This window comes from Pristis pectinata, chromosome 8 (assembly GCF_009764475.1).
Source record: "Pristis pectinata isolate sPriPec2 chromosome 8, sPriPec2.1.pri, whole genome shotgun sequence".
NCBI lineage: Eukaryota > Metazoa > Chordata > Chondrichthyes > Rhinopristiformes > Pristidae > Pristis > Pristis pectinata.
The window spans coordinates 73,499,378-73,520,414 of record NC_067412.1 but is presented as its reverse complement, the minus strand read 5'-3'; the positions used below and the strand labels follow the sequence as shown (position 1 = coordinate 73,520,414).

Here is a 21,037-nt window from a genome sequence, read left to right as displayed (position 1 = left end):
TTCAGTCCCCTTCTGTTGTAGATGTAGGTTCGCTTAAATGGAAATACCTGTCCTATGGATGACAGCTTTAGGGTTTTTATCCTCCAATTTTTGAGTTGTTCTCTATTTTAAAATTTCCTATTCAAATATAACAACCAGCACTTGCATTTCCACTACTCCATGCCTTTGCCCCAAATTTTCTAGGGTTTTCATGAGAGAAGTGTTTGGCCTCTCTTTAGCACTCTTTTGTTGGAAGACCTGAAACTGAGTGTTCTCTACCCCAGTGTGTTGGGTGGAAATTGATAATCTCATTCTAACAAAAACTATTGCAATTTGTATCATTGCTTCCTTCTCTGGAATTCCTCAGGATCTGGATGACTTGATCACAGGATAATTCTGTGGGTTCTGAGCTGACCAATGAATTCTATGTAGAATCTACCAGAGTGGAGCTTGATGGGGAGGGTATGTGGGTTGTTCAGTATATTGTGTATTTCTTCTGCTGTTTGCAGTTAGCCTCAATATGTAGAGACAAAGCGGTTGGTGCCTTCCTGTATATTTCTCCATCATTTTGAGTGGTCTTGGGTCAATGTTTATTTTTTATTATTCATTTTATATATAATTTAAATGATATAGTTATTGAGTCATGAGTCAGTGAGATTGTATACATTTTTCAAGAAGGCTTTATGGACATTAGGTGTTTTCCTTGTAATCCTGTGAATCACTTGCTATGACATGTCTCAGAATAGGGTGGTTATTTCAGAAATGTAGCAAAGAGCATGCATTTGATCTTTGTCTTCTCATACATCTCAGTGAAGGAATTAACAATAGTTTTGAACTCAGTTTCTAAGTGTATACATACAAAAGCTGTACTGGCACACTAACTTAATGATTTGAGGTTGGAATGATTGTGGTTCTGCAGTGGAGGTGATTAAAGTTCAAGAGTTTTCTGCTTGTCTTGTGGATTAGCACCACACCAGCAGAAGTGAGACTAAGTGAATTACCGTAACAAGAAAAATTAAGAGGGTTGGTTTGATAATAAATCCTTGCTTGACCCTGGTCTATACTGGGATTGGATCTGTGCTGGATATCTTAAATAAAGACAGAATTCTGGAAATCCTCAACTGGTCAGGAAATGGTATAGAGAGATAGAAAGGCAGTGTTAACATTTCAGGATAATGATCTTCCATCATTGACTTGCAAGGTATGTGTTGGAACAGATAAGTTAGAGATAATAAAGATGTCGATGAGACTTCCAATAGCAGATGAGCAGAAACAAGGGTAGAACTGTGATGCAACAGGGTTGAAAACAGATGGTCTAAGTGGTACTTCAGATAGGTGATGAGAGGTTTGAAAGTGGTGGTGGGGTAGAAGTGAGTGTTTGACAACATTAAGGGATACTGTGTTGGTGAAAAATAAGAGTGGACCAAGGAAGGTTCATTGGAAACACCAGAGATGGTGTAAAAGTGGGATGTGGAGCCAAACCAGGTGAATTGCGATAACTAGATACCTAAGAATAGAACTACAAAATTGTTTGTCACCTAGAAGGTCAATGGAGGCCAACCATGTAAAGGTATCATTGTCACAGTCACTTGGGATGCCATTTTGTTTTTGGCAGGGTTGGAAAACTAAGATTCATATGAGGAGTTCTTTGAAAAAATTGCCACAAATTTAGGGGGTGTCAAAATATTCAAGAATGAGAAGGTTGGTAGTTTGCAAGAATAAAGGGGTCAAGGGATAGTTTTAATTTTGATGTTGGAGAACTGATAACAGTATCAGCTAACATAAATGTTGAGATGGGATGTTGCGGTGGTAGTAGTTTAATGTGATAGGTAAAGCATCAAGAAATGGGTTTTATGCATAAGGTCAACTCTTGGAGGGCACGAAGGAAAATAAATGTAGAAAGAAGATCCAGCTTTGCGCTGGGACACAAATTCTTAAAAGAACTCTGCGTTTGGGGAAGAGAGAGAAATACTATTTGCAAAAATAAGCAAGTGTTTTCCAAATCATGCAGTGGCCTCTTGTGGTGAGGGCCATACACATTGACAGGGACACTTGTATTTTAATGCCCTCATGTGGACAGAACCAATATAAACTGAAGTACGCTGGATCACGTACCCACTTATTTAAATAGTATGTGATCCACTTCATCATGTAGTTGCCCTAAATATAGGTTATCCATTAGCAGAATCCAAAGATCAGCAATAGGTGGCAAGATTTATCTCCAGAATCATGGTTGGGAAGGTAGCAGAAGCATAGGATGATTGAGTATTCAAGGCTAGGATAAGGATTTGGGGAAGCAAAGCTGTTGAGAGGGGAGATATGAAAGGAGGCATAATCACAGGAATGAATGGGCTGAAGTCTGGGACTTGCAGCATTCAAATCAGATGCCCCTGATCTTTACAAGAAATCGAGATACAACCTCCATAAAGCTATCAGAGGTGCCAAGAGATGGTACCAGTCCAAAATTGAGTCCCAGACCAGCCGTCAGTTGTGGTAGGGCTTACATGCCATAACAGGCTACAAAAACTGTCAGGCAGCATTGCTGACAACAGCACATCCCTTCCCGATGAGCTTAATGCATTCCATGCATGTTTTGAACAGAAGGGGATTGGTATGTCACCACCCACCCTGACAACCTCCAATGCGCCTGAACCCATAGTCACTGTTGTGGACGTAAGATCAGTCTTCTGGAGACTGTACCCATGGAAAGCATTTGGCCTGGATGGTGTCCTTGGCCGTGTCCTTAGATCCTGTGCAGATCAGCTGGTGGTGTATTTGCAGACATTTTTAACCTCTCCCTGCTTGATTCTGAGGTTCCCACCTGCTTTAAGAAGACCACTATTATCCTGGTACCTAAGAAAAATAAGGTACTGTGCCTTAATGACTACTGCTTGATGGCTCTGACATCCACCATCATGAAGTGCTTTGAGAGGCTGGTCGTGGCACGCATTAGCTCCAGCCTTCCAGACAACCTCGACCCACTGCAATTTGCCTATTGCTGAAACGGGTCTATGGCAGACACCATCTCCCTGGCCCTACAGTCATCTCTGGAGCATCTGGACAGTAAAGAGACTTGCGTTAGATTATTGTTTATTGACTACAGCTCCACCTTCAATACTATAATTCCAAGCAAACTCATCAACAGCTCCAAGACCTGGGAGTCAATACCTCCCTCTGCAACTGGATCCTTGACTTCTTGACCAACAGACCACAATCAGTAAGGATAGGCAGCAACACCTCTGCCACGATTATTCTCAACAGTGGTGCTCCACAAGGCTGCATCCACAGCCCCCTACTCCCTATACACATGATTGCGTGGCCAGATTCTGCTCTAACTCCAACTACAAGTTTGAAGATGACACCACCATAGTGGGCCGCATCTCAAATAACGGTGTGACGGAGAATAGGAAGGAGATGGAAAGCTTAGTAACATGATGTCATGACAACAACCTTTCCCTCAACGTCAGCAAAACAAAAGAGCTGGTCATTGACTTCAGGAAAGGGGGTGGTGCACATACTCACGTCAACATCAACTGTGCTGAGGTCAAGAGGGTTGATAGCTTGAAGTTCCTAGCAGTAAACATCACCAATAGCCTGTCCTGGTCCAACCACGTAGACACCATGGCCAAGAAAGTTTACCAGCGCTTCTACGTCCTTGGGAGGCTAAAGGAATTTGGCACGTCCCTGATGACCCTTACCAATTTTTATTGATGCACCATAGAAAGCATTCTATCTGGATGCATCATGGCTTGATGTGGCAACTGCTCTGCCTGTGACCGCAAGAAACTGCAGAGAGTTGTGGATACAGCTCAATGCATCACAGAAACCAGCTTGGTTTCCATGGTGTCTGTCCATACTTCTTGCTGCCTCAGTAAAGCAGCCAGCATAATCAAATATCCCACCCACCCAGGACATTCTGTCTTCTCCCCTCTCCCATCGGGCAGAACATACAAAAGCCTGAAAGCATGTATCTCCAGGCTCAAGGACAGCTTCTACCCAGCTGTTATAAGACTATTAAATGGTTTCCTAGTATGATAAGATGGACTCTTGACCTCACAATCTACCTTGTTATGACCTTGCACCTTATTGTCTACTTGCACTGCATTAGCTGTAACTAACACTTTATTCTGTACTCTGTTATTGTTTTACCTTGTACTACCTCAATGCACTGTGTAATGAATTGATCTGTATGAACGGTATGCAAGACAAGCTTTTCACTGTACCTCGGTAAATGTGACAATAATATTCCAATTCCATGAGAAGTAACAAGAATGTGTTCATTTTTTTAAAAAAAATGTGGAAATACCATTGAAGGGCTCAGCTTCATAGTCGCAACCAAAATGTGCAAATGAATAGGCATTGGAAACTTGTATTATATTAGCCTGATTAATTTAGTCATTTTTGTTTTTTGGGATATGAGCATCGCTGACTTTGTTCCTTGACCTTATTTGCCTTTGAGAAGATAGTGACAAGCCTCCTCCTTGAATCACTGCAGTCCTTCTGTTACAGGAATCCCATGTTACTGTTGGGTAGGAAATGTCAGGATTTTGGCCCAGTGACCAGAAGGACCAACATCATATTTCCAACTTGTGACTTGGAGGGGCAACCCACAGGTGGTGGGGTTCCCACATGTCTGCTATATTTATCTTTCTTGATGGTAGCGATCATAGATTTAAGTAATACTGTCAGAATAACCCAGGCAAGTAACAACAGTATATTTTGTAGATAGTACACACCTCAAAAATGGCAGGTATATCTTCTGATGGAACATTCAGAGTTAGGTCAGGCTGTGCTATGCCAGCTCAGCTGAGTTTTTTTTTATCAGCTTAATATTACTATCCTCAATCAATAACAATGTGTGTGCAACATAGCAAGTTGTTCATGTAAATACCTCCAGGTCTGATTGGATGTTTAAAAAAAATATCTGGTTGGGATTTTAATTTTGTACCTAAGCAGATCTCTACTAGGAGCTGCATTCATCCAGTAAAGTGGTGAGTATTTCATTGCTTTCCTGAGTTGTGCCCTTGTAGATAACAGAAAGGCTTTGGCTGCCAGGAATTGCGTCATTTGGCACAGAATATTCAGCCTCTCACCTGATGTTGTGTGCAAAGGTTCTTTTGGAATCTTAAAGATGGAGGGTTCTGGACACAGGCTTTGGATTTTAAAAGTAGTTTAATCACAAAGGCAAACGCGGGGACAGAATGAATGGGAACAGATACACACTCGTGCAAACACACACGCAGGAGACCGCGAATGTGAGGGGGAATCACAATGAGGATGAGATATATACACACTCTCACTCACACACACACTCACAATAAACAAGGTACAGTTTATCAAGGGATAAATACTTCAATGCCTGAATACCTTGACCTAGACAAGCATTGGCTCTAACACTCCCTGGAATCTAACTAAGACGCTGCCAAACCACATGGTGGTGCACACTCTTACCAGTGGTCTCTGCAGCGTGGTTTCACTACTCCTGGGGCAGTCGAAAGAGGAAGGGCCAGGGGAGTGCAACACTTTTATAGTACCGGGTGGAGCCTGGCCAGGTGATTTAGACAAGCCAATGGTCAGGCAGGTTCAGGAACAAAGGTGCTCTCCAGGGCCACTCCCTATGCCCACACCTGATGGGTGGCGTGGAGCCACACCTTGATTGACAGTGGTGTCACTTCTGATCTGAGGAGCAATGCTGTCCTCTGACCAGAGGGGTCAGTGTTGTTACTGTCACGTGACAGCCATGTGCTCTCCTATTACACCTGCTCATTTATTTATGTGACTGGTCCATTTGAATTTCTTATCAGTGGTGACCTCCAGGATGTTAGAGGTGGAAGCAATCAAGTTCCCTCTTATTACAAAATAATTAGTATGTGAATGTTGTATAGAGAGAAGACACTTGGAGGGAGTTTGGAGTTAAAGTCAGAAATTCAGGGTTGGCAAAAGTGATCAAGATGGGGAAGAATTAGTACAGAATACTAATAAGCTGTTATCTAAGTCCATGTGGCAGGAGAGTGAAGTGGAGAAATAGTCTGAAAGGTAATATTGGAAGACAATGGTGGTATTTCTGTGAGAGTGAAAATCTAGTGGCTGTGCACAGCTGCTATATTAGCATCAAAATAAAAAGTAAAGTTAGAGATGACACCAAGATCCAGAAGCAGTGAAGTTCTTTACACCAGAAATGTGAAATTATAGCCAGGAACAGTATTGTCTACCAATGTACCATGATCCGAGCCTATGAAATAGCCAAAATCTATGTATTTTGAGCACACGTTTGGCACTTTTAGCCAAATTCAGGAACATATCTACTAGGAATAGTACCAGCCGATCATATGAATCCAGCAGGGCATAGCCCCACCAAGTCTGACGCACAGCACAATGTCAACAAACATGTTTAATTGTATGGGTGACTTTTCTTGACTTTATCTCCAGCAAATGCAACCACTAAGGTTTAGTTCACAGCACCTTGAAAACAGAAGTTCCACAAATGTAATACTTATTTGCCTGTCTCCAGGTAGAGAACAAAGGTGTTGCAATAGTATTGTATTCCAGATAATATAGTGGAGTGGAGCAGCCAGTCACAGAAAAATAATACTTGGACGTTATGAAGGAGCACAGAAGAAAATCGACCCACAATATCTATGTTAGTAACAGAGCACCATTGGTAAGTTTGGAATTGATTTAATTGCAATAACTCCATGTCCCACTAATGTTTTTAATCACTAGCTGCCACAGAATAGAATAATACATTTGTCCCTGTCATGATCAGCCCCTGGCTCCATTCACCACATCAAGTGACCAAAGAATTAGATCTGAAATGCAGCCAGAAACATTTCAGGCTACATTTGAAGTAGCCAGATGCAATGATGCACTTAGCATTGCAGATAAATATGGGGATTATTCTCCTCGTATTGTAAAATGAGTAAATGATATTGCAAGTTGAAGCATCTTGGAATATTTCACTACATTAAACACCATATTAATGCAAAACATTGTTGAAAAGGCCTCAGTTCAGTTCCTCATAGATTGTGTAACAGATCCTTCTGACATTTTCTGATGAGAGGCATTGGCCAATGCAATTTTAGTAAAACCACAACAGTTTAGAAACACATACAGTAGGAAGCTACATTACCATCAGTATTTAAAGAAGGTGGAGTCTAGCAGCAGTTATCACAAGAAAGCAGCTCAGAAAACAAAAAAAAGGTAACATCACAAACTTGTATGCACTGAATCTGACAACATGATTTTGCAAGAAAATTGGATTATCTCCAAAGAGATACAGGTTTGAGTTTTCTACCTCTCTTGGGGGGGGGGGGGGGGGGAGGAGGTGATGTTGCTAATATTTCCTTGATCATTTGAATTGATAGAAAATTGCAGGCCAGTAAAATTCAGAACTGAAATTCCACAACAGTTATTAACTGATATACAGCAGTTCACACACTCACACTCAACTGATCAGAAAACAAGAACATTGAAAATTCAGATTAAAAAATACATTTTACAGCATAAGGAATGAAGGTTGGTGTCACAAACTCACCAAAATAAATATATATGGAGGACCATTTTGACATTTTAATTTGTCCATATAAAAAATTCCCACTATCCACCCACTGTAGCACTCAAATGTTTCATAAATGAATACAAGATTTTTGGTTACTGCAATTATAAGTGGAATTGCTGAGACTGCACCTGAAGTGGAATTGTCAGCGAATGTGCCCGCTTCTGGATGAAAGGAAGGTCATTGATGAAGTAGCCAGAGATGACTTGGCCATGGACATTGCCCTGAGGAACCCCTGCAGTGAAGTCCTGTGGCTGGTATGATTAACCTCCAGCCATCACAATCATCTTTCTTTGTGCACAATATGACTCCAAAGGGTGTTTTCCCTTTGATGTCCATTAACTTCAGTTTGACCAGAGTGCCTGAAGCCACATTTGGTCAAATACTGCCCGGATGTTAAGGGCAGTCACTCTCTCTTCATATCTAGAATTCAGCTCTTTGTTCTATGTTTGGACCAGGGCCGTTATGAGGTTTGGAGCCAAGTGGTTCTGGTAAGAATCGTAATGAAAATTGGTGAGTAACTACTGCTTGACAGCACTGTTGACAACACTTTGCTGATGATTAAGAGCAGATTGTTTGTATGGTAATTAGCCCAGATTGAATGTGTCATGCTTTTTGTGAAAAGGACATACCTGGGCAACTTTCCACATTGTCAGGTAGATGCCGGCGTTGTAATGGTACTGGAGTAGTTTGACTAGAGCTAGTTGTAGAGTACAGATCTTCAATACTACAGCCAGAGTGTTGTCTGATCCCTGCACCTTTGCTATAAGGAGTGCTTCCAGCTGTTTCTTGGTATCACATTGGTTGGAAACTGGCTTCTCTGATGATTGGGATCTCAGGAAGAAGCTATGATTCCATCAGACTGCTGAGAGGAACCATTTTAATTGGAACATTGTTGTGAATGCATTAGCCTTATTCTATATAAGACAATAGATATGAGGGTTATTGATTGATCATTAATAGATCCCTGTGGATAGTTAGTTATGCTGACCAATTGTGTCCCTTCAGAGTACACCAAGATGCTAACCGGGATCCTTGGGAAGATTTTAAAGTTAAAATGAGTAAGAAGGGTGGGGATGTGCATGTTACAGACACAGAGGAATATCTGAATAAATACCCTAGAGTAACTTCTCAGGATGCTATGGCATTCATCTGGGAGCAGGTCAAGGACAAGAAGTGGAAGCCAGACAGGGTAATGTATTTAATTACGTACACTACCTTGTTTTGTTCATAGTGAGGGTTTGAGGTTACTGTGACTCAGAATGGGAAAATATTCAAACTTGCAGAGTCAGGGTGCAAAGTGGCCCATATCACTGTGATTTATACAGCAAGGCTGTGTAAATGCGGCCCAGGCTAGCTCAGTGATGCAAATTCGAAGAAAGCAGGTGTCGGGAGACTAATGTTACTGAAGATATTCTTGGTAATTAGAGGATTATAGAATAGAATGAGGTGTTTTAAGAATAAATTTACAGTGACCCCTAAAGCAAGGCACTGTCATGTATTACAGTGAAGTTCGGAAGTTCGGTGGGGGGGCGGGGGGGTGGGGGTAGCTAGGAAGAAAACATGAAGTGACCATGGGGGAACATTTATGTCAATTAAAAGTTTATCCCCTCCCAGTTCTCTCCACATTAAATGCAATAGCTTTGCAGGCTTCTCCTGCTTTTCAGGAATTATGAGATGAAATATGTATTAGAAAAGAGCCAGTTTGAAATTCTAGTCCTTAAATGAGAGTTAGGGGAAATGAGCGAGGTGCTACTCTAAACCATCCAACAACCCCACTGAGAAATGAACCATTCTCTGTGTAATTCTGATTTTGGATCTACAAAAGAGTTTGAGCAAACTACAGGCATCAATAAAACGGGTATTGATCTCATCCATGACCAGAAGGTGTACCTATAAACAGCCCTAAACTCGTCATGTGTGTGTGGCAAATTCCCAAACTCCAAGTCCAGGAATAGTTCTCAAAGTTCAGTTCAGCAAGTCATCAGGTGAAACGCAAGCAAAGGGTTTTGCAAAACCACCGTTGACTCAAGAGAAAATGTGGAGAGAATATAGAGAGAATTTACGAAATCCACATGTTCCAGGATGGAACCCATACGACACCTCAATCACTGATGATCTCCAATGCTTTGTTCCGAAGTATCTGCCACCCTGAAAGGCATTCGCTATGTGGCCTCCCACAGAAATACCTGTTTCCCACTACAGGTTAACGACAAAGTGGACTCCACTTGTATGCTCCAAAAATCCATACATGGATTGTAGTGACAGACACAGCTATTGTTCTTCATCCATTGTTACAGAGACCAGCAGTCAGCGTCTCTCTCTCTTCTCACTCCTTGACTCACTGAGCAAAACTGTCAGCACGTTGTTATAATCTTGCTGTCTTGACGACACCACACACACACTACTCTACTGTCCAGGTGCCTTAAAGGGACATGCACCAAATAAAAACCTGACTCGTAACATAACACTTAAGCTATTAATGTAGTAAAGAAGTTTAGATTCAGTTTGTGTGAAAGTATGTCTGAATGTTTATTGTGGAAGAACGTCTTTAAAAAAAGTATTTGCTGTTTATGTTCAGTAGCAGTCAGTTATGCTGAGAGCTGAAAGCAGTTAATGCTTTGTAGCCTTATCTATTACTGGAATTTCTGTATACATACATTCTTTAAAATTGATTTGAGATCCTTCTATCATGTTTGTGGATTTTAACTGATTTTTAAGTTGTACAAGCCTTTTGTGTGGGCTGACAAACCTTTGAGCTCCTAACCAATTGCATAGATCAGTGTTTTGAAACTGAAGAACTTCTTTAAATTTTTAAAACTTTTAAGTCTGTACACTTCGAAGAAGTTTGGAACTAAAGATTAAAGTTTTAATTGCCGATATTGCCATGTTTCTTTTAACTAACTGACTTCTTAATTGCTGTCAGGAATTAGAGATAAGATTAGGGCTTGAAGCTGAAATTCAGTCACAGTGTCTGGTTTTAAATCAACTAAGCTTCAGTAAAAGAGTATTAATTTGGCTAAACTTCAGAAATTACTTTTGTTTCATGTCTAAAATGAGTAATATTGTTTAATATTAATTTGAACATTTATTGAAGAGAAATTTAATTCAATTTCTGCAAATTTGAGAGCTAGTTTTCTGGATTAACTCCATATTCAGACAGGTGGTTTTGTCAAGTAAGAAGGAACTTTAAACTTGATTGCAAAAATTAAATCAATATGACAGACTGAATAAAACAATGAAATTAAAAAAAAAGTCCTTTCCAAAGTTAAGTTGAAAAACTTATTTTGTAATACCAGGGCATGCTTCTTTAAAAAGTTTCTGCTCTTTCAGGCTGTGTGAAGTTCCACCTTGTTTTTTTTTATATTTTGTTCAAGAATGTGGAAGATTTTATGAATGTGACCATTAATTTTCTTAAGTTTTATTTCATATTTTTCAATGAGTTGAAGAAACTCAAAGGCACCTGAAGAAGCATAGCAGCATGTTATAATTTACTAGGTTTGTTAACAAGCACACACTCTGTCTTTTTCTTTCTTTCTTTCACGCCTTGTTTCATCAGTTAATAAGCTTTGCTACACATTAATATTAGATGGATTAAGGACCTGAATTCCACAATGCTCATGCTTTGCTTGCATTGTAAGTTATATGAGAGTCTTTAACTCTGGATACAGTATTCCCAAATTTGGTATTTTGGGAAATAGTTTGTAAACAATTGGTGTAATCTTAAATATTGTCTTCCTTAGGTTAGTGGAGATATTACTTATACTTTCAAATGCTCAATTTGGTTTTGGATCATTACGATTGACTTTGAGTTTTAAAAGTTGAAAGCAACATAAGCGAATGAATTTGTTGTAATATCACACTCACACTCTATTGGTTGAAATGCAGTCAGTTTAGTTAGTCCTGGAGAGAAGGTAATTATTTCCACTGACAGGTCTTTTGTTCAAGTTGTTTAAATTTTAAATGGATATTTTTCTGGCAATGATGAATGAAACCACTTGGCTCTTAAGCAGAACCGCAATGGATTGTGTTCCTCTCTTCCTTTTAAATGTACAATAATGGCTTTTGAACTGCAAGAGACACAGCTAGAAATCCAGCAGCTTTAAGAACTTGTCTGCAAATGTCAGGTGCAGCCTGGTGACAGTTTGGACTGAAAACTTTGCCTGTCAGAGGTGTGGACTAAACAGGTTCAGGGCTGTTTATTATTTTCAGGAACATAGTTAACAATGTAAAAGGCAACAGAATGGTCAAATCTGGATTCCAACTTAGAAAAGGAAATTGCATTCTACGGTTTAGCTATACATCAAGGAATAAAGATTTAACTGGGGAAACAAAAAGCAAACTGAGAAAACTTGTTAGAAATAGGGAAAATGGACAAAAGCATACTTTACCAGGATATTTCTGGGATATAAACAGTCAAAGAAGACTCTATTAGTAATTAAGTATTTTAAAGGCATCATGGAACTACTGCATTGGATAATGAAGTTTTTCCAGAGGTCTTGAATGATAGTAAATTATTTTGAATGGGATTAATATACCTGTGTATAATTTACAAAATATATTAGTTTGATTATGAAGCCAGGAACGGGAAACAGTGAAACTGATAATCCAGTGCCCTCAGGACTTTGGTGGTGCTAAATTTTTGGACCATTGGATTTGACTCCTATTATCCCAACACATTTCTGTTTCACTATTTTTACATGATACACCATTGTATAATAGATTTTTCGGTGAACCTGTGAGTTTAAAGGGGAATTGTGCCCCAGTGATTTTAAAGGAAGTGCAGGAAACAGAACCGAGTGAGTTTCAGCTTGTCATCCTGCACTCTGGAGCCTGGCTCCAGCTGTACAACCAGCCCACAGTCCTAGTAATACGTGGCCTGCATTGCAAGTACGGGGATCCATGGATAGTAGCTCCATGCTAATGAGGACTTAGTGTACTAACGAGTGGGCTAGTTGCCAAGTCATTGGGCTTTCTGAATAACTGGATATAGATTGTAAGAGTTTCACTGTTGTTAGGAATATTCAATAAATAATTTTCTCATGGAGAAGTGTGTGTCCCAGTCTATGAACATTTTGTTGGGAACTGCATTTGATAACCTTACCACTATCTGAGAAATGGAGAGACAAGCCCAGACTCTTCTTGTGACATTATTACTAGGAGGACACAGTGAATGTGCAGACGTGATTGGCTGCAAATGAGGCAAAAAACCTGTGGAAATAATAGTGATTTGACACTGAGAAATGGGTCTCTCACATGCACAGTTGCTTAACAACAGTATATCATGTAAAGAATTAGTGGTTCAGGGAGAGAGAGAGAGAGATGATTGTTTAACTATTGAAAGAAAACACATAAACCGTGTAAAACTGATTTTGAAAGAAGTAGAGAAAAAAATATAGTATTATTTGGACAAATCAAAATTGAGAGAAAAGAGGAATATAGATATTAGACTGACAGTTGAAGGCAATGGAGTGATAATACTTTGCAATGATGCACATATGAGGTGGAAACATTTAAAAAGTCTGAAAAATCACATGCATACTTTGACTAAGGCATTGTGATTTTCTTTATCTACATATGCAAATTAATTAAGAATGTAATAGTATATCTATATATGCAATCTAATTAAGAATGTAATCATATAATCTGTAGGAACTCAGTATTAACATGCAGTAAGGTCAAGAAAGAGAGCATAATTAAGTCAAAAATGATCTTAACTTCATAGAATATTCTGAAGCAGAAGTCTGATTACAACCTGCAGACTAAGGGTCAGTAGGTCTGGTATGGGATAAACTGGAGCAGCAATAAATATGGAACAGACAGATAACTAGAGCAAAAATATCAATCAAGTCTGCAAGGAATGTATTAATGAGGTTTAGGTCTAGAAATAGGACACTAATCAGCTCCGCTACAAATGTGCTAATGAGGGATGGTTGTCAAACAAAGTGGATTTAGTGGTAGAATAATAATTATGGAACAAAGGAAAATGTCGGCAAGCACATGGCACTGGAGGAAGAAACACTTAGGCACCTGGTTCATGACTGATGGTGTGAAAACCAGGAAAATAGGATTGAATAATTCAGGATGAGAAATGACAAGGGGTGAGATAACTTGAGATTTTTAATTACCATGTAAGATCAAAGAGAAAAATATCTAATAAAAAAAATGAAATCTGAGAGAGAAAGCAAACATGACCAGAATGAGGAGAACCTGCAGTCAACAGGATGCATCAGGAGGAAAAGACACCATGTCACATTCAATAAGAAGGCAAACCTCTAGATTCCAAGAGAAGACTGACTCTCGCCTTTAGTAACTATTGCTTCTCTGTACTAGATGCAACTTAATAACCAGTTGTACATATAACCAGAATAACTGTACCATGGAGGTTTGCTGAAGTCTCTTCAGTTTGTTAAACACAATCTTGAAAGTAAAAATCGCTATAAAATGCCAAATCTTACACCTTGAGTGTTTTGAGATTCTGACACTGTTTGTTTATAAAGTTCCTTTGATCCTTAGTTGCCTCCTTATGAAGCCTGACAGTCTAAATGTGTCCAATTTTCCCTCAAACAATTGTGCGGAATTATGTTCAGTAACCTGATCGTGTTCACTGGTGGTTTTAATTTTAGTTTTAATTTCTATCTCTCTGGTACTGTTTTTCCTGCCAAGTTTCTTCCTCCCGCCCTCCCTCCCTCCCTCCCTCCCTCCCTCCCTCCCCTCCCCTCCCCCCCCCCCCCCCCCTCCAATGGAAAGTGTCAACTTTGAGCTGATCCAGACTGCACTCTATGTACATGTATGCACTTCACATGGGTAACTTTGGATAGCAGTCATAAATGTAATTTTCCCTCTTGGGTCCAGAAATACTAAAGCAATTGTATCTCCCCCTCACTCTCCTAGCATCAGTGTAGGCTAGGAATCGAACTTGGAATTTTCCTTCTCTGTACATATCTACTCTCCAAAGACAAGTGCACTAATGTATAACAGCTTGGCAGGAATTCTATGCCAAATTACAGGCATGCATATTGTGGTTATCCAACTATAAAAAGACATGACATACATGCATCCATATTTGACAGTTTCAAGTTACCAAAGACTAATTTGGTATCAAGAGTTGATTGATGTATTCTTTAAAAAAAAGTCCCATTTGTTTAGTCTGATAAGTTGCAAATATGTAAATCTGTTAGCTTTGCAGATAAAATTGTAGCTTGGTTTCTGAAAATTAGTTTTAATCAAATGTTGTAGAAATAGCCTTGGAATTGCGAATAACTTCATCTTTCGCTTTCCAAAAATCTTATTACAGCTGCTGTAAAAGAGCAAATCCATTATTACATCAGACAACCAGGCATGAGGAACTCTAAAAGTAATAGAAATAACTAATCAAAACTACATGTTTTACTTTCGTTTGCAGTGTATTTCAGAGTTCTGAAATTTGATGCAATGAAAGGTATTTGGCAGAGGAAGATGCTGCATTACGTACTCATTGGTTTAAGTCCAAATGACTGTATAGAAAATGGAATGAAGATAAAAACTGCGAAAACACTTTTCTTAATATCAGTAATTATCATATTGGGAACTTCAGTTAGTTTGTGGTTTAATATGTGTACTCAAGTGGCATTTGTTTTGTGCATTATAGTTAGCAAAATGTAAATATAGATTTGAATCAATTATGATTGAGCCAGTTAGATGGGGAGGGGAGGTTGCATGCTATTGCACAAGTACCTTTCTGTAACCAAACTATGACTTACTGCAAAGAATTAACTTTTATTTATCCTCCAAAGTTATTTGATTTTTACTAATTAATTATAATTTTGACACAATTTCATGAATTTAATGAAAATTTAAAAATAAAACTTCAGGTTTTTGTCGGAAATCTGAAACAAAAAAATCTTGGAAACCGAAACCAGTTAATCTGTTGTGATGAAGAAACTTCATTGGAATGGGAGAGGTCTGATGAAGGGTCTTCAACCTGAAACTCTAACTCTCTCTTTCCACAGATGCAGCCTGACTGGCTGAGCATTTCCAACATTCTGTTTTTATTTCATGAATTTAACACCAGGAATGTGCTGAGGTTGTTTAATGATTGTTTAGAAGGGCACTTGGAAAGACCACTCATAAAGGGGACATACTATAACTAGAGCCATAAATTTTCTTGCTACAGTTCTTGTTCATTTCTGATTTTCTGCTTGTTTTGTTGCAGCTTCCAGTTGCGATCTCTTAACTCTACATTTCTCTCTTTATTTTACTTACTGCAAATGGTTTGGTTTTGAAGTGACTATTTTGATTGACCCTGGGTTCAGAATTGCATCCCCCTGTAAGGATTCTTCATTATTATTGGTTAAGGAGATGCACAGATGCTTGGCCACTTTACATGATTCTCAGACCCACTGCAGAGGATGCAAAAAATACTGCAAAATCTCAGAAAAAAAGTTTGGGAAAGTTTAATTGTAATGAAAGATCAGCAATGTTCATTTGCTGCTGACCATAAGATTCAAACCACTTTGCAGGCCTCTGGGGAAATATATCAACTGAGGTAGTGAGGAATCTACCCTGTGTGTTGTTAATTGATGTTAGTTTAAAAAAGTAAAGTTAGTTAAAGTATTAAACAGTTAATGATAGCTCAGTGGTTTCTATTTATTAACGTCATTACATTCCAGTTTAGTCACCGAGAGATGATTATGAATTCAGAGCATGTTTCAACAAGTAATAGCGCATATTTTGTTTTGCTACAAGATTTGTTATGGCTGAATTGGACAATTCAGAAAACTGCCTCGGTTTAATTTCTAGTTTCTGCTGAAACATTTTGTCAGGGAAGGGGACTGGGGCAGAATAACTTATCATTACTATGCATCTCTAAGTAGCTGTGACAGATGTTACAAAAGAACTGTTTCATTAACTATAATGTTAGTCTGTGCACTTTTTCCTTGTTTTGATCTTTAGAATGAGGAATTGAGAAACAGGAGAGATTTAGTCAGTCATCCTCGAAACATTATGTAGTTTTACTATATCCATCTTTATCCAGAAAAGAGATTTGAGTTATAAAACAGGACAGTTTCCCTACCTGGTTCAATTCTTATCTATTCTGTTTTGGATAGCATCTCCTGCAAAGGTTTCCTGCACTCTCTTTTAGTACAGATTATAAAGGAACAATGCAAAACTGTTCGTTGATTTGATATCTTTAAAATCTTCGCAGTCTGCATGTGGCTAAGATGAAAATTTATTTTTTAATATGATGCACATTACTTTATTCCAAAAATCTCTGGCATGTGGAAGATGTCTCTTCTAGCTGGCAACAAGTTCATTGACCCATCACCCCTTTGCTTCCATTAGTATCTGGTTAAACAATATTTCAAATCAAAATACACACCTTTCTTTTGCAGATCCCTCCATGGCCTTACTCCTCCATATCTCTATAACATGTGACCAGATAGCAGAAACTCTTCAATGCTGCTGACACTGCCAGTGCTACTCAAATACTATTCCAACCTGAAAACCGTGATGAATAATGACATAAAACTTAAAGTGAATGTGTGAAACTGTCTTCAACCAAATGCTTAGGAGAAGCAACCATAAAGTATAAATTGTAAGATATAGTAGCCATTAATACAAATGAGAATCAATTTTCTATTTCAAATGTAGCCTACACAGTAATCAGTTTTGAAAGTAAAAGGATAGGTGCATGAATAGGCATCAATGTCTGAAGAGAGTGGGCTACTGGCTCACAGTGGGAGATATGCTTTGGAAACAGATATGAGCATGAGACAGTCTTGTTTTCATTGGCCAAATGTACATGCAATAGAGCTATGTTAATTGCCCCACACCAAAAATCCCAGAATGAGATCAGGGAAGGTTAGCTTGCCATTTAGCACATCAGACTTGGTCATTGTCAAATTTGTTCTTGGTTTCTGTCATCAGAAGCTTTTGGACCATTCATGTGAATTACTTAGTTCTAACAAATGCATTTGATGGTCTTGTCAGTTAAAATGTGCCCTATTGTAAGTATGTAATTCTATGCAACCATTTATCAACACCAAAATATTGAGGTAAACTATGCAAGTGTAACTATTGAAACTATATTTAATCACCCACTGTTATCTTTGTGCTTTGATGTACTTTGAGTTCAGGAAGATTCTTCCAAAAGATTCTTCTACCATGCCTTCTCTACATGGCTGTTTGTTGTGCTGAATAAAGATCTGTTACATCGACAGCTCTAGTTTCTGTGTGGCCCATTCAAAATCATAACAGCAACTAAGACAAAGACTGTTCTGCATGTTTTCACTTGCACACAGTCTCATGAGTTCATCATTAACTTAACTGTAGCATAGACTTTATTTACTTGGGTGTCACCCTCAGTTGATCATAAACCTATAAACACTATCTCCCAATAACTTCTGAAAAGATCAAAATACATATTACATATTTTCCAGCTGATATCTGCTCCTGAATCTTGTTTTTCATCTTCCTCTTGGACTTGCTAACCACTCACAATGCTCATGGATAAGTGACGGCCCGGCATTGCATGTTACAAGACAGCACACTTTAACCTTGTGTATGTCTCATACAAATCAGCCATCTGACACAGCATCTGTCCTCTTCAACACTTAAGGTGCAGGAGCAAAATTGAAACTTGAATTTTATGAAAAAAATCATTTCAAACCAGGTGTCCCAGACAATGGTTATTCTTTAAACTAACATCATTGTCACATTACTTCTTGTGAGAGAGCTTGTTGTGCAGAAACTAGCTGCCATGTTTCTGATACTACAACAATGACCACATTTGGCATTAGATAAATGAAAGCATGTTGACCACACAAAATCATCCAAATTCACAGGAAAGATAAATAAACTAATATTGCTGTCCCCTTACAGGCCAATATCTCCCAGTATTGTGACTCTCAGTTGGTTATGTTGGGCAGGCCACCTTGTTTTCCAGTCCAAAAACACCAAGCTCCTAAAAGAGATACACCATTCCAAGCTCTTCCATGGGAAGTAATTGCCAGATAAACAGAGGAAAAGATTCAAGGATGTGCTCTAAGCTTCCTTGAAGAAATATAATATCCTGACTGATTCCTGAGAATATCTGGCCCATTACTGCTTAAGGTGGAGAAGCAGCATTGAAAACCTTAGGGCCATGGGATCAGGAGCACCAGAAGTCTTGCATAAGTGGCACAGGGAGTAGACCACCTCACACATTACCCACTTACTCCTACCTGCCCCATCTATTGCAAGAGTCTGCAGTTCCAACATTGGCCTCATTAGCCACCTCAAAACCCATAAAACCACAGTGGAAGTAAGTCATCCTCGATTCAGAAGAGCTGCCTAAGAAGTGGCTAGTAGCTAATTTGGGACATCCTGATATCAGAAAAGATACCACATAAATTGCCAACTCTTCAATAAATTTAATATGATCAACTTCCCTTAATATTTCGATGTTTGCTTACCAGTTGCCATAAAGAGTGGACAATAGATAATCTTGGAAGTCTTTATCATTGCCAGCACTTCAGCCACTCCAGAATTTAACTGGTTGGTTACCACTCAATTACCTTTAACTAGCAGGGAAACCTCATGTCAAGTCCTCAGCCTAAGGGATGTTGATGAAAAGGACACATATTCGTGCAGACTAATACACACTTGAATCGTGTTTACTAATTGTTGACTCACCAGACCTATGGTCTAAAATGGCTAGTGTTAAATGTGGCGCTTGCAGAGACGAAGCAAAGAATATCTTGGCCCGGAGCCAAACAGCTGAAGTAAGAGTGTGAACTGTTGATTACCGAGTCCTTGCCACATTGACGCAACACTACAGGTTTGAAGAGAAAAAAAAACTTGAGGGCGTTTTTTCCGGTACTTTGAACTTTCCCAGTTAAATAAAGAGGCGGGGTTTAACAAAATTTGCTACTCAAACTAGAAGCGGAAAAAAAACCCTCCGCTGGGAGTCTACTTTTCCTTCAGGTAGAATTTGGCGCTGTTTTGCCCCCCGCGGTGGACTCCCCGACCCGGGCAGGAAGGCAAGGAGACATTTGTGGAGTTTTCGGCGCGCCGATGGCAGTTCTTGCTCGTCGCTGCGGGTGGGTAAGGCGGTTTGGTGGCTTTACAGATGAGTGTTTTTTTATTTGTCTGTCTCTAGAGCAGCGTGGTAATGTTGTACATTTAATGGGATGGAAAGATGTGTTTTGTCAATAGGCAAGTGGCCTGTGCTACAGTGTGTTTATAAATCACCTTCAGCCTGGGTTGTGTCTGGTGGCCTGGCCGTTGCAGCCCAGTCGCACGTTTGCCCAGCGAACCTGTGACAGGATCTTTGCATGAATTGCCTCCTTTCACCAACTCGGGACATTCCAAATGATAAACTTTTTTTTAAAGTGTCGTCACTGTGGCACTTTAGGAACGCGGTAGTCATAAACTCCTACAAACAAGGTGCGAATAACGGGTAGACTTTTTTTTACTGACGTATATTTGCAAGTTGGAGTGCAGTCAGAAGTTGGCGACTAAATTTGGATCGAGTCTGACCACCGTGTTGCGTAAGCATTGGGTGTGTTCACTCTCTGTTCATATGGCAACAAAATTCATAAATCAGCTGGCGTTGTCAGTGTACGAACTTGAAATGCGATCTAGACTGGAGCTCTGTACAGTGAAATTTGACCTGAGGGTTGTCTGACTTCTGCCCGAACATGGCTGTGCACATCACAGGATGGTGCACCTTTCATCGCTATGGCGCTGACCCAAAATAGCTCTTGATTTAGGCAACGCATTAATTCATATTTTGGCCACTGTAAGTTACCCCAAGTGTGTAGATGAGTGGTGAAATCTGGAGGGAGTTGACGGGAATGTGGTGAAAATGAAGTGGGTGTTTGTTGGTCATTCTTGTTTTCAATTCCTTCAGTTTCACCCCGCCCTATCTCTGTAGTCTCGCTCAAACCCTCATTGCCAGAGTACCTACGCTCCTTCACACTTGGACATTGCACATGAAATTAATTGTCTGTGGCTTTGCCTCTTTAGCACCCAGTTATTGGAATTCCTTTTTAAAACCTCCCCACCTCATCTAAAACCTCATCATTTAAAACCACCCCACCTCAACTCATTTTCCTGCTGTAAGACACTCCTGTAAACCTGCCTTTTTTGACCAAGCTCTCAGTCATCTATCCTAATATTTGACTCAATATCACTTTTGTTTGTAACTGTGAGGTGCCAAGGTTTGCTCTGGTACATACCAGCATGGATTGTTTCATTACTTTGAGAAGTTGTAAATGCGCTGAAGATTGTGCAATCACTTGTGAATATCCTCTCGTCTGGTCTTGTGATAGAGTATTGATGAAAGAGCTGAAGAAGTTTTGGTCAAGGACACTGTTTTGAGGAACTCCTGCACATGTGTCCTGGACTTGAGATGATTGACCATGAACAACTTCAGCCATCTTCTATTATGCTGGTAATAGAATATAGAACATGGAATAACATAACATAGGAACAGGTCCTCTGGCCCACAATGTCTCCACCAACCATTGCGCCAATTTA

The 21,037-nt window shown here is 39.4% G+C and overlaps 1 protein-coding gene across 3 annotated transcripts in view; it reads left to right on the top strand.

Annotated features, from left to right (window-relative positions):
- The first annotated feature begins 7,172 nt into the window (after positions 1–7,172).
- Positions 7,173–21,037, top strand: part of LOC127573638 (endoplasmic reticulum membrane adapter protein XK-like) — a 38,845-nt gene continuing 24,980 nt past the window's right edge. The window contains exon 1 of one of the 3 annotated variants that reach the window (XM_052022038.1): positions 7,173–7,258. In XM_052022038.1, the coding sequence (XP_051877998.1) occupies positions 7,217–7,258 (42 nt within the window). In that variant the 5' untranslated portion in view covers positions 7,173–7,216. Of the gene's footprint in view, positions 7,259–19,309; positions 19,601–21,037 lie in introns of those variants that run through there. The other 2 variants (XM_052022039.1, XM_052022040.1) reach the window with 2 other exon arrangements.